The sequence below is a fragment of the Ursus maritimus genome, unplaced genomic scaffold (assembly GCF_017311325.1).
Source record: "Ursus maritimus isolate PB19 unplaced genomic scaffold, ASM1731132v1 scaffold_6, whole genome shotgun sequence".
In the NCBI taxonomy this organism is placed as follows: Eukaryota; Metazoa; Chordata; class Mammalia; order Carnivora; family Ursidae; genus Ursus; species Ursus maritimus.
The window spans coordinates 63,720,204-63,734,207 of record NW_024426774.1 but is presented as its reverse complement, the minus strand read 5'-3'; the positions used below and the strand labels follow the sequence as shown (position 1 = coordinate 63,734,207).

The 14,004-nt window shown below is 40.0% G+C and overlaps 1 protein-coding gene across 3 annotated transcripts in view; it reads left to right on the top strand.

The window, feature by feature from the left end:
- Positions 1 to 14,004, top strand: part of EML6 (EMAP like 6) — a 280,912-nt gene that overhangs the window by 160,117 nt on the left and 106,791 nt on the right. For all 3 annotated transcript variants that reach the window (XM_008700449.2, XM_040623471.1, XM_040623472.1), the window contains exons 8-12: positions 1,805 to 1,942; positions 3,616 to 3,872; positions 5,827 to 6,039; positions 11,266 to 11,433; positions 12,471 to 12,577. In XM_008700449.2, the coding sequence (XP_008698671.2) occupies positions 1,805 to 1,942; positions 3,616 to 3,872; positions 5,827 to 6,039; positions 11,266 to 11,433; positions 12,471 to 12,577 (883 nt within the window). The remainder of the gene's footprint in view (positions 1 to 1,804; positions 1,943 to 3,615; positions 3,873 to 5,826; positions 6,040 to 11,265; positions 11,434 to 12,470; positions 12,578 to 14,004) is intronic.

Here is a 14,004-nt window from a genome sequence, read left to right as displayed (position 1 = left end):
TGACTGATTACTGTTTCTGGGCTCTAATGGCTAAATTAGAACATTGTAGACTAGACTGGAGGTTCCTGCTTCTCCGCTGCTCTGGTTCTGTATGTCCGTGCATCTGATCAAGGCACAGTGTGCTCTTTAGTGGGGTATAAATCCAGAAGTAAATCCATTTTGTGATCTGTACCATACGCTGAAGCCCCATCAGTCTAAGCATCGGTAAACCTACACTTGCGTCTCCACATGGCATAAATGTTTATTTAGTTTAAGCTTCTCTTTACTCAACTTCCCCCTCTTCTCTTCCTTTTCCTTCCTTGACTCTGAGCCTTCCCTGAACCGGCAAAATAGTGCCACCAAGTTACTTGAGCACCTGAGATACTCAATTTATACTCATCCACGTAGAAAGGATTTCAAGGAAGTCTTTGGCTTTCTATTTGGGCAACTTTGTTGCGTCTGAAAAATGCAAACATCTCCAAGGAGCTCTGACTGTCAGAATGTCTTATTCCCCTTAACCATGAATTTGGCTAAAATTATAAATGTTCTTTTATACGGAATATTGCAACTAGGAAGAGACTAAGTCCTAATTTCTTGAGAAAGATGAGCTTAGTGACTCGATAAGGATGGTACAGTTTACTGGGGAGTGATAGTTTCTGCATGCTAGTAAAGCAAAGCTTACATTGCTTAAAATAGTACCAGGCTAAAAGCAGTGCGAGATTATGAATAATGGACGAGGTATTGCAAGACTACCACGAGCTTTAGGCTGAACGGTGCAGGCTGCCTCAGGGACCAGTGAGCTCTTCGCTGTGCAACTCTCCATTTTAAGGAGCATGCCTCCATCCTTCCTGATGGCAGAACGCATTTAGAGGAGCTGCGCCACATGTGACTTATTCGTGCCTCTCTGTGGCAGATCTCTCAATTCTCTGCGCCCCCCCTCCCGGCAGATATGGTCGTTTGTGTGTTTAGAGAAGATTGTCTTAAGACTACTAACAGATAGAGGTCAGTTACCATGATTGCAACTAGCATAAACCCCTATTTGTTTCTTCAAATATTTAGTTCGTGTTCACTTAGTCTGAGGTGCCTGGATCGGGTGTCCCAGGAGCTGCTGCCACTGTGTGTTTGGGGCACTTGCCCCTTGGCCTCCATTTCTCCAGCAGTAGCTGTGTCCATCGGCAAGGGGCACTGTGAAGTATCCGCCCCGAGCAAGGGCGGTGGACCTATCTGCAGTGGGGCACCCAGGGGGCTAGCGAGGCATGACCGCAGACAACCGGAGACAGCCGCCTGTGGGACCATCCTTGGCAGGGATGTCTTTTGATCTTTTCCATCTCAGATAGGTTTTCTTTCTAGGGAGGCCAACAAATGTTAAGGTGTGTTTCAATCGGTAGGTGCTAAAATCACAGTTATTAAAAGGGTACTCATATTTTTTTTTAAAAAACAAACTAACAATAATAACATCCAGTAGTACTTCTTTTTCTCTGTTATTAACAACAATTGGTATAAAGAACTATTTTTAATTTCCAAAGAGAATAGCAAGATTTTGTGTAAAGTAGTGTTTAAAATGTCTTTATTTTATCCATCTCAAAATCTCTGTAAATGTTACCTCATTTTATAGTTCTTGCTGGGTATTTCAGATGGTGCCAACGACCCAATGATAAACCAAACACCTTCCCACATTGCCAGACCTGCCTCAAGGAAGGACTGGTGTGAAGTCGGTGCGTCCTCTGCTGTCATCACCATCGGAATGGTGAACAGGCCTTGCAGCCTGGGGCTGGCCGATGACCGTGAGAAGTGGGTTTTGATTTTACCTTGTTCTTGTGCGTAGGCTGTGGAGCCTGGCCGACCATGCTTTGATTGCCCGCTGTAACATGGAGGAAGCAGTTCGCAGTGTGGCCTTCAGCCCCGATGGATCTCAGCTGGCCCTGGGCATGAAGGATGGCTCTTTCATTGTTCTCCGAGTCAGGCACGTACCGACCGTACGGAAAATGATGTCAGAAATGCCCTCTTGTTGAAACTAGTTCTCCTGGCCATCATGTATTCCAGGACTTCAGGAAAAATGCGTTTACTCTTTCAAATAGGAACACTCTAGATTCACAGTCCCCTATCTGTATCTCCCAAATCCAAACACTCTGAAAATCCACGGTTCTTGGGTAACTTATTTGACAGACATCTTGACCCAATGAACTGTTTGAGACTGTTTATTGCCTATTAATCTCTTAATAGGAATAATTATGTGATTTGCTACAAAAATATTAATGTGTTTAATACAGGGTGCTGCCCTAACTCCTACTGGGGATGTTACATAATATATTGTATGTGAACCTTTCTAAACTCCAGTGAATAATGAACTCCCGAGCTCATCTGGTCCCAAGGGGTAATGGGCTCATAGGAAGCCAAGGAAAGAGAAAGAAATGAGAAAGCAGTCTCCAGCACTGCCAGATTTTTAGAGATGAGCTTGAGTAAAATATTTCTTCCACCTATAATGAAAAATTAAATGGAATATTTCATATTTATTAACATCCTGTATTTACTAGACAAAAATTATGACTCACGCTTATAATTTCTCTAAACGCACTGGTTGGTTTTTGGCTTACGCAATTTGTGATTACAGAAAGAAAATGCAGCTGTAAATTAGATACTGCATATTTTGCACATAGAAAATTCTGTGTAGCTTTGAAAAATGATCTTGGCATGGTTTATTACACTAAATTCTCATTTACCAGCCACTCATAACTTATTACTGAGTCGGTGGGCCACATTTTCTTTCTCTGCTGAGTGATGGTGTGAAAAGACGGCCAATTACCAGATCTTCTTTTCTTTTTGATGGATTTCTTTTGATGGCTTTCCAAAGCCAAAACAAAACAAAACAAAACAAAACAACCAAAACAACACCCCCAAACCCTATTTGATGACACTTATTGGATGATATTAAACTATATTATATAATACATGCATAGTATATAGTAAGTGATAGTGCTACTAATAAGTGATAGCAGGCGAGGGGAATTGTCATGTGGAAGCTAATATTTGCCATTTTTTGTGCACTGATTTATTGCTATGGAAGAAGTTGTCGGTACTGGCAGAGGGGGCTTCCTAGTCAGAATTCGGTCTCATGGTGGCAGCTTTCAGATGAGGGCAGCAGTTCTTACCAGAATCTTATCGGAAGGGATACAAAATCTGGGTGGTCTGATGTACGAATTGTTGAGCTTTCACGGTGCAAAATAATTACATAAGAATTTAATATTAAAAAGGTAACCTTGACGTAGCTTACCTTTCTCCAGGACATGTTTTTAAAACAATTTTACTAACCCCAATTTTTCAAGGCAAAAAGTTTTAGGGGAAAATAATACATAATTAACCATGAAAGCAAATAGGCATTTCAATTCCATTTTTTGGTGGTTTTTATTTTGGAAGCCCCAAATATTTCACATGTTGGTTAATTTTGTCTAAAATGGCCAGAAACTCAATAGAGTATTTTATATCTTTTTTCAAAAGTTAATCCTTTCATTCCTGTAAGTGTTTTCTCCCTTTTGAAACAATTTTTTCTCTGCCGTACAAATTTTAAGACACAGCTTGGGGTTCCTATTTCTAGATTTGCTGCTTATCACTTTTTATTGCTGCTTTTTATTCTTATAGAGATATGACAGAAGTGGTTCATATCAAAGATCGAAAAGAAGTCATTCATGAAATGAAATTTTCTCCAGATGGCTCTTACCTCGCGGTGGGATCCAATGACGGCCCAGTGGACGTGTATGCCGTTGCCCAGCGGTATAAGAAAATTGGAGAATGCAGCAAGTCCCTTAGTTTCATCACACACATTGACTGGTCTTTGGATAGCAAATACTTGCAGACCAACGACGGCGCAGGAGAACGCCTGTTCTACAGGATGCCGTGTAAGTCCTGCAGGCGTTGGATGCTTGTGGAAATCGAAACTCTGAGCCACATGCAGCAAATATTTAAGAATGTCATCATATCTCAGGGCAAGGAATGTTCTTAGAAACACGACCCCCCAGATCTCAAACTCTCCAAGAAAAGGCTGATAAATTGGAACATATTAAGATAAAAAATCGCTGCACGATGAAAGAGATCTTGAGGCACAAAGTGGACAGAAATACTTGAGTGGTTATGATGGGCAAAGGATACATAGCTAGAAGTTATAGAGAACGCCTGAAGATCGCTGAAAGGAAAGGAATCCTAGGAAAATGCCCAAAAGTGCTACATAATTGGGGATCACGGTCTTCATTTGCTGTGATGGTTTTAGTCCAAAACTTGTGTTCTTCATAATTGGAAGCCTTTATGATATTATTTGGTGAAATATGCTAATTGGGATTTGAAAAGTACAATTCTTATTTGTCACCTCCACTATCCCCTTAGAAGAGATTCATCAGATTCTATAACATTTAGTGACATTTAGTTTGTAGTACTAAAACGGCAGAAATAAAAGATAAATTTCTGTATTGTAATCTTTGACTATTTTTTAATATAAGAGGAAAATTTTAATATCATAAATCTTGCCATTAAATAATATTTTACCTTAAAATTTTTCTTGAAAAATTATTTTTTTACCGGAAAATAATATATACCGTCTAGTGTAACTATGGCTTTTTAAAGAGCCTCTGCCCCGTCAGCTTCCTCAGCACACCGGCACTAGGTACATATCCTGGGTGTCTACTTTCTTTGCTTGAAATTATTTCATATATATTTGCCATATGTGAAAAAATATGGAATACATGTTTATTTTTTACAATAACAAAGTAACGTCCTGCTCAGTGATGATATCAGTTTGCTCTCTTGTTCTCCTGTTAGTGAGCATTTGGGCTTACTTATTTCTAGTTTCTTTGCTGGTACAGATGGTGCATCTCCAAATATCTTCATGTGGGGGGATTTCCTCTTCTGAGTGACTTTCTTGAACTGTGTTTTCCAAAGGGGGAGTGTTGGGTTAAAGACCATGTTCTGTCAACTCTTCATGGTCATCTTCATGAATTTTTATGTGAGGCTGTCACAGTCCAGAATTTCTGCATGCCAGTTTGACAGCCCACCGGTAACGTGTATGAGCGTCTATTCTCCCAGATTCTATATTTGAAAACATTTGTTTATTTATTTTTGAAGAAGAAACTATGAGGTAGTACGCTAAATTGTCTTGATTTTGAATTTTAAAATTGTGTATGGCCTTTCAGTTCTGTATCTGCGTGTTTCCGCCTGCGTGTGCCCCTGGGTGGCCTCTCTCACCAGCTTCTGGTACAAATGGGAATCGTGCCATACATTTGAGAACATACCAGGCACGACTCTCAAGACTCTTTTCCCTAACCACTTACATTTACTTCATCAAAATTTGGTGGATTTTCATTGTCTAATGCTTTTAAATTTATATAATATCCATTAAATGTTTACATAAATTTTTGGAGCTTAAGTTTTAAAAAATCACTTCTGTGGCTCTTTGAATTATGAAAAGTAGAAGTTGAGAATAAATTTTTTAAAAACCTGGCAAACTGTTGGTGACTAAATATGATAATATATATTTTTGTCCAAGTCATTTCATCAATAATACAAAGCATACTATCTGTGTAGTAGTTTCAGATATTATATTAAGTACAATGATCATTTTCTTTCTCATCTCCATATCTGAGTTTTGATCAGGCACTCTCTTTAAACCATGCTGGAAGAAAACAAATCATAAATTGGGTAAAGAGATTAGAATCTTAAGGTTCCTTGCTTTATAGAAGTTTTTTTTTTTTTAATTTTTTAAAAAGACTTCCATAAACCTCTATAAGAAAAATGAATAAGTAAATTAGAATATGCTTTTTATTTAAATGTAACATTATGTTACTATGTATCAATAATTTTCAGCTGGGAAGCCTTTAACAAGTAAAGAAGAAATCAAAGGGATTCCCTGGGCCTCCTGGACTTGTGTGAAAGGCCCTGAAGTGAGTGGAATTTGGCCAAAGTACACTGATGTCACTGACATCAATTCAGTGGATGCAAATTACAACAGCTCAGTGCTGGTTTCCGGCGATGATTTTGGACTGGTTAAATTGTTTAAATTTCCTTGTCTCAAGAAAGGTAAGGCCAAAAGAGAGATTTCATTGAATTAAGTATTTAATCTAGAATGTATAGCAGTGTAATTAAGATTGATTTTCTTGGTGCCTATTCTTGCAGATTATTCATTTCATCTTTATATTCATTTTTACTCTTTTACACTTTTAGATAAAATGTGTTGTTTTTGTCATTTACTGTTGACATTTTAAAATATGGGATTTTACCAATTTAAGGCAGATTTTGTTCACAGAGTTATTACTAGTGAGTTTCTGATTCATAGGCTTCATGTTTCACATTTTAAACAAGTCTTAGTTTTGTTTTTATTTATGTAAATAAACACTCATAATTTAAATTATATATTATGTTAAAATATTGTAAGTAAAATTCTTTTATGCTTCACAGCTAATTGTGCTTACACATGGAAAGCCAAGGAAAATCCTTTTAGACGTATTTAAGATAAAATCTGAAAGTGATCGTTCTGGTGATGACACAGTTGTTGGACCCCTTGTTGGAGCACTAATCTTGCAAATCCGATTTACATACTGGTGAAATTTTTGAGAGTGAAGATTGGTCCAGAAAAACTCCTCTCACATTTTGTTGTTTTACTGTTAAACTCTTGCTCCTTCTGTGTTTGTGGCGCCTTCACGTTGTAGAATGTGACTGAATTAGCCATGTGATGACCCTGTCTTCTTCTTCCTTAAAAAGTTGAGGCAAAGCCCATACACAGGTTTTTCTGAGACTCCCCACCAGCCTGAGAATCTGATCTTCAGAAAGTAATCAGTAGGGACATGCTGTGGCCTGAAAACTTGCTCACTTGAATGATTTTTAAATTAGGAAAGGGAAGGGATTGAAAAATGTCATCAGAAAGTCGTTTTCAGCTACCTGGCAGTTTTGAAGCAGCAACAGTTATGGTTGAGAATTGAACATAAAACACATAGCAAAGCTGCCATCATTTACACTTGACAGAATGGCCATTGCTTTAAAATGCTTGAGGCACAAAATTACCTCAACATGCCTAATTCACTCTCCCCTCCCTGATGGGTCTTTTGAGTAATAGGGCGTAGCGGGTTAGACTGAGCAATGTACTTGCAGAACGTGAGTTAGGCAACCAGCAGGAAAGTGGGCATTGAGAAGAAACATCACTGGGGCCAGAAGCAATACTGTTGGTCTCCAGCGTCAGGACTCGCAAAGAAGTTAACTCACTGAGAGTTGGTATTTCCTGTGTATAACCAAGCCTTGTAGGGTGGTCTTGGGTCTGGAAAATAGGAATGGAAACGGACGTCTTGAGTTTATTGATGAGAATGGGGAAATGGGGAGGGAGGCAGTGAGCAGTGTTGTCTGTCCGAATGAGACACCCTGGTATGTAAAACAACCCTGAGATGAAGGCACACAGGAGACATCAGCGGGGTAAGGGTAGGCTGACAGCTGAGTGACAGTGTGGTGGGAGTAAGGAAACCCACCTCAGCAGTCTGCGGACGTATCCATGTTCTCAGAGCAAATTGACTTGTTCTCCTTTTCATGGTACATGGTTTCTAAATTTTGCAATTTGCCTCAGAGACGTTCAGACTTTTGTGGCCTTTCTGTGCCTGAACTATTGGTAGGGGAGTTCAGAAAGGAGTGTTGTTGACAGGAATGGTAACCGTTGGTGGAACTTGTTGCCCAGAGTCCCAGTGGCAGGTATTCCCCCAACTTTTGAACCTGTAACAGCCAAACATGAGCAGGGGCTAGTGACCCTGAGAAGTGTGGAGGCTGAGCAGACATGGTAGTTTTCCATCGGGATTAAATAAAACTCCCAGTCAAATTAATTGACACATTTACAGTGAATGTCTGTAGGATTCCGCTGCACGGTATTCTTTTTATTAATAATGATTTTTTATTATATTATGTGAGTCACCATACAGTACATCCCCGGTTTTCGATGTAAGGCTCGATGATTCATTAGTTGTGTATAACACCCAGTGCACCATGCAATACGTGCCCTCCTTACTACCCATCACCGGTCTATCCCATTCCCCCACCCCCCTCCCCTCTGTAGCCCTCAGTTTGTTTCTCATAGTCCATAGTCTCTCATGTTTCATTCCCCCTTCTGATCACCCCCCCTTTCTTTATTCCTTTCTTCCCCTACTGATCATTCTAGTTCTTATGTTCCATAGATGAGAGAAATCATATGATAGTTGTCTTTCTCTGCTTGACTTATTTCACTAAGCATTATCTCCTCCAGTGCTGTCCATGTTGTAGCAAATGTTGAGAACTCATTCTTTCTGATAGCTGAGTAATATTCCATTGTATATATGGACCACAACTTCTTAATCCAGTCATCTGTTGCAGGGCATCTCGGCTCCTTCCACGATTTAGCTATTGTGGACATTGCTGCTATGAACATTGGGGTGCATATGGCCCTTCTCTTCACTACGTCTGTATCTTTGGGGTAAACACCCAGTAGTGCAATGGCTGGATCATAGGGTAGCTCAATTTTTAACTTTTTAAGGGACCTCCACACTGTTTTCCAGAGTGGCTGTACCAACTTGCATTCCCACCAACAATGTAGGAGGGATCCCCTTTCTCCACATCCTCTCCAACAATTGTTGTTTCTTGCCTTGTCTATTTTTGCCATTCTAACTGGCGTAAGGTGGTATCTCAGTGTGGTTTTGATTTGAATTTCCTTGATGGCTAATGATTTTGAACATTTTTTCATGTGTCTGTTAGCCATTTGTATGTCTTCATTGGAAAAGTGTCTGTTCATATCTTCTGCCCATTTTTTGATTTGTTTATTTGTTTCTCGTGTATTGAGTTTGAGAAGTTCTTTGTAGATCTTGGATACCAGTCCTTTATCTGTAGTGTCATTTGCAAATATATTCTCCCATTCCGTGGGCTGCCTCTTAGTTTTTCTGACTGTTTCCTTGGATGCGCTGCACGGTATTCTGACACAGTTAATGAAAATGCCTGCAGTGGTTTTTATTTTTACATTACTAAGCCAATTTTTCTCATTTCCTTTTAATAGTTTTCAAATCTTTTAAAATAACTAGTATCAATACTGATAATTTTCTCTAATGTCATTTAGACTACATTCTGTTTGACCATCATTGTACAGAAACTTCCATGAGGTAAAAATTCAAAGCCTTGCTCACTGACATTTGCCACGTCTTACCACCTTGGCACCAGCCCTTCTCCAAGGGAAGGCTCTCCTGTTTAACTTGTGTGCTGCTGCCCCATTAATCCTTCACACAAACACACACAGGCACACACGTACTCACACAGTCCTTAAAGAACTCCCTCCCAAAATAAGTGTTCTGGATGTTGTAAGACCTGAGTTGCATAAATCCTGGACCTTGAGGGGAAAAGTGTTGGCTTTCAGTAGAGCTTGGATGAGCTTGATGAAGGAGAGGAACATAAAGGTCAGGGTAGCTAGAGTGTGATGAATGAGGGGAGCATTGTGTACTCAGGGGCTGGAAAAAGACAGTGGGGACTGTGTCATGAAGGGCCTTGTAGCCGCTGTTGGAAATTTGGGTCTTATTCTAAGTGTGGTGGGAAACTATTGAGGGCTTAAAACGGAGGAGTGACATGACCAATCTAAGTTTTTAAAAGACCACTTAGATATCATGTGGGATGGATTAGGGAAGGGGAAACCTCAAGTAGCTTCTTGCACAAGTCCAGGTGAGAGGTGAAGTGGCTTGGACAAAGGTGTCAGGAACAGATGTGAACACGGGAGCGCAAGGTTATGAAACTGTGTCAAGGTAGAGCTAAAGGTCTTGCTGATGGATTGGATGTGGGACTAGAGGGAAAGAGAGGAACAAAGGGTGACTGTGACTCCTGAGTTTTCGGCTTGAGCAGTAGGGTAGATGGTAGCACCGTTTATGGAGATGAGAGAGTAAGCAAGGAAAAGGGTGAGAGAGAGGGAGAGATGGGGTTAAGAGATGGAGAAGGGGAACTCCTCGCTCTGTGTTGTTCATGGTAAGTCTAAGGCACTGTTAGACATCCAAGCGGACATGGCACACGGGCCATCAGCAGTCCGGAGAGAGTTGAGGGCCAAAAGGCAAATATTTGGCAGTGGAGGGCATATCAACAGTGCCTAACGCCATGGGAGAGAGGGCTGCCAGAGAGGAAATGAGGGCAGAGGACTGAGACATCCTCGTGGTTCAGAGAACAAGGGGAGGCCTTGTAAAGTGACAGTGGCCTAAGGAAAGCCTGGGAAGAGATGGGCATGGCCTTCCTTTATTCAATAAATATGTAATATGCTGCTCTAGAGGCTGGAGGTCCATTAACAAAAAAGCACAAATCCCTGCCCTCATGGAGCTTTTGTTCTTCTGAGGGGACAAAGTCAGTAAAATGTAAACACGTCTGGTGAGAAGTGCTATGACGAAAAAGAAAGCCAACAGTAGCAGAGTGCTCAGATGGGGGCAGCTTGGTGGTGGTGTTTTAAATAGTGTGGTCGTTTTCACCTTCATATGCATTTAAAGCATTACCTCTCCAATGAGTATTTGAATTTGAAACACATTTCAGTTGAACAGATGGCTTTCTCCCGCATTGGAGAGGTTGCATGAGAGGACCTGCAGTAGGTAGCAGGAGGGATGTGTTTCTGAAGGAGGGATGCAGTGCTTGCTGGCCCCTGAAATCTCCCATAGCCTTTGGAGTACTAGGCCTCCACGTGGTAGGATGGCCCCTGCTTGTTTCCGTGACTGTCTTTGTGCTGCCCTGTACCAGCCGTGTGCTGGAGACTTCAGTAGTTCAGCTACAAGCGTGAGTGCAAATAGCTTTCCTTCCGTGTTCATTACCTGGGGATGCTGTTTACTGAGAAAAACAATCCATGCAAGGGAACAAAATTTAATTCTCCCCGCTCTACATCCATATGACCCGGAACAATAATTTAACTTTTTTTCCCCCACAGAATTAGTCTCTGTTTCCCTATTGCAAAGGACTCTCTGTCTTGTATTTGAATAAGAATGTGTAAGATAATCATTCTGAAGCATTTTATTTTCAGAATCCGTGAAGCAGTAGGCATTATCTGGAACAGGTTCAGATGTGTCTTTAGCCACAGGACTTAAATGTTAAGGCCATTTTTAGCTTAATCCATACTGGAATAATTGAGAGAATTTGGGGAGACTTTGCTTCTTATGGTATGTAATACTGAAAATTATATTTTCTAATATACCTAAGGATTTTACTTTTCAACATGAAGAGGAATTGAATTTTTTAACTCATGAATTCTATTTTTCCCCATTACTAATTTTCTCCTCAAAAATGTCTTTTCAGGAGCCAAATTTAGAAAGTATGTGGGCCATTCTGCACATGTCACAAATGTCCGCTGGTCCCATGACTTTCAGTGGGTATTGAGCACAGGAGGGGCTGACCACTCAGTTTTCCAGTGGAGATTTATTCCAGAAGGTGTCAGCAACGGTCTGCTGGAAACTGCACCCCAGGGTAAAAACCAATTGTAATTTTTCAGCGTTTTTTTGGGGGGTCAATAAAAATTTCAAAGAATGTTCTAACGTCTCTCCTGAAGATAAAGAGTTAAAGCAATTTCGGAAAAATTCATTCCTATAATAAAATTTAAAATTAAAAAGAAAAAACAAAACTTTTCAGACACACATGAGTCCGTTGAATAACTTCCTTCAAAGGATTCTGTTTATACCAGATGCACGTTGAAGGTTAAAGGTTTACACGAAGGATTAGCCTTTGAGAATAACAAGAACAAAGACGCTTCAGCCTCTTTAGGACAACTATAACTGTGGCGGGTCTACCTGGTGAGACAGCAGGGGGACAGAGTAACCTTGGGAGTAGGAGTTGGCTCCAAAACGAAGTTCAAAGAATGGTCCACAATTGGGACCAGTGTGTTCCATTTCAGTGGATGTGTAGTTGTTCTATTTACTGTGATGCCAGCAGAAATAATCAGGGAAGAAAATTTAAAACCAAGTGAGGAAATGTTTTCATTAGGAGAGTTTCTGAAGATTTTGACCATGGCAATTACTGCCACTTAGTAGACATGGCAAAATGCTAAGAGAATATTTACTAAACAAAGTAGTTGGATTTCCTTTTGATCCAGGCTTCATTTTGGTAGAACCTTTCCCTGACCTTTTCTTTTCTTTTTCCTTTTCTTTTCTTTTCTTTTCTTTTCTTTTCTTTCTCTCTTTTTGTTTTTTGTTTTGCTCTTTTCAAAGCAAGATTTAAAACCCAAAGCTTTGTGATCTTCTAAAAGTGTGAAAATGAACTCAGTCTTGCAGGGGCAGGTGGGGGAGGGGGTAGTTGTCCTTATCTGTTAATTCTCCTGAAAGGAGTGTCCTGAACTTAACCAGAAGATGGGGGGGAAAGATGTTTTAGGAACCTACATCGAAGGAAAAACTGTGGTATGGTGATTTTTAAATTTACTTTACTAGACGAAAGGAAATATTTTAAATAAATGTATAAGCTCTCTTGGGTCTCCGAACTTGGCTTGTTTATCATGGGTTGTGTTTCTGCAGAAGGTGGCACTGATTCCTACAGCGAAGAATCTGATTCGGATTTATCTGACGTGCCGGAATTGGACTCTGATATTGAGCAAGAAACTCAAATCAATTACGATCGTCAGGTCAGTAAGCAGAGAGCCCTCATAACAAATGCCTTATAGCCCAGAATGTCTATCTCATTGGAATTGGACATCACACTAAAAATGGCTGGTACTTAGGCAGAAGAGAATCAAGATAAGAATAAGGAAAATCATCTGCCTCTTGTCTTCAAGTACAGATTGAAAATAAGGCCTTTACCCATTCACATTATTAAAATTTTTTAAGTGGAAGGTAGTAGCCAATTTTAAAACTGAACCTATGACAGTTTTCTGTCTCTCTAGCACCTACAACTTTAAAATATTTTTTTGCAGAAAAATATGCAAGTAAGCTATAAAATTTTTCATTTTCTTAACAGATCCTGAAAGCATGTGTTTACAGAATTGGTAGTCCCAGAGCCATGGTAGTTTACAAGTGAGCTGATGCCCTGCTTTCTCTCTTAACTCACACAGACCGTTGTGAAGACCATTATCCATTTAAGTAAAGTAAAAGCCCAAATACAATACACATGATCTCTCCAGTCAGAAATCACCTCTAGTAGAAAAGTTGCACAATTACAATCAAATTGGGTCCCAGTTTTTTAAAAATAGACACTTCATTTTAGTGCTAAACAGTGAGTTTTGTTAAAGAGAGCCATTCTTCACAGGAATCTGGAGACTCGTCCGCTTTTCAAGGTTGATAACTGTAGGTTTTCTGTTTTCTTCCTTGTCATTTCATGAGTCTGTGAAGCAGACGCTGCACATGAACATGGAGAATAAGATTTCAGGTTTCAGACACAGCAACTGTCAGTGTTGCCCATGGAAATGTTCAATAGAGGCCGGGGGCCACTGCCGTGTATCACGTGTCTCTACGGGGCCAGATCCTGTGCTTTCATACACCAAATCCCACAGTAACCTGAGAGGTTAAGTACTTTGCCCACGGCCGTATCACCCGTAGTATTAAGATAAGAATGCGGATCTGGGCTTCTCTCCAAAGTGCACATTCTGTGTATTGCTTGGCTTTGCCTCTGCATAAGCACTGAACATTTCCAGATGATGACTTTTTCCACCCTATAATCATCGCTCACTGATTCCATGTTTGAATATTAGTTAGTACAAAGTCAGTCCAACTGATGGTTTGGGTCAACTTCTTGACGAAATCAGCTTGACTGTGCAATGTATTATGCAATAAAACTAAAGGTGAGGATTGAAAAGAAATTATTGTGGAAATATGCACACACACACTAAACAATGTTATACCCTGATATCAAGGGGAAATGGAATTAAAGCAAAGTGAACATAAAATTTAGGGGGAAAAAAACAATTTCCTTTAGTTGGGAGTTTTGTATTTAGTAAAAAGGTGCTAGTAAAAGAATGAAAAGGCTTGACTGTACTGAAATCCATGCCTAGGATTTATATATTCTCCTTGGCATCTTATTGTCTAAAGCTTTCATCTGTATTATTTGATTTATATT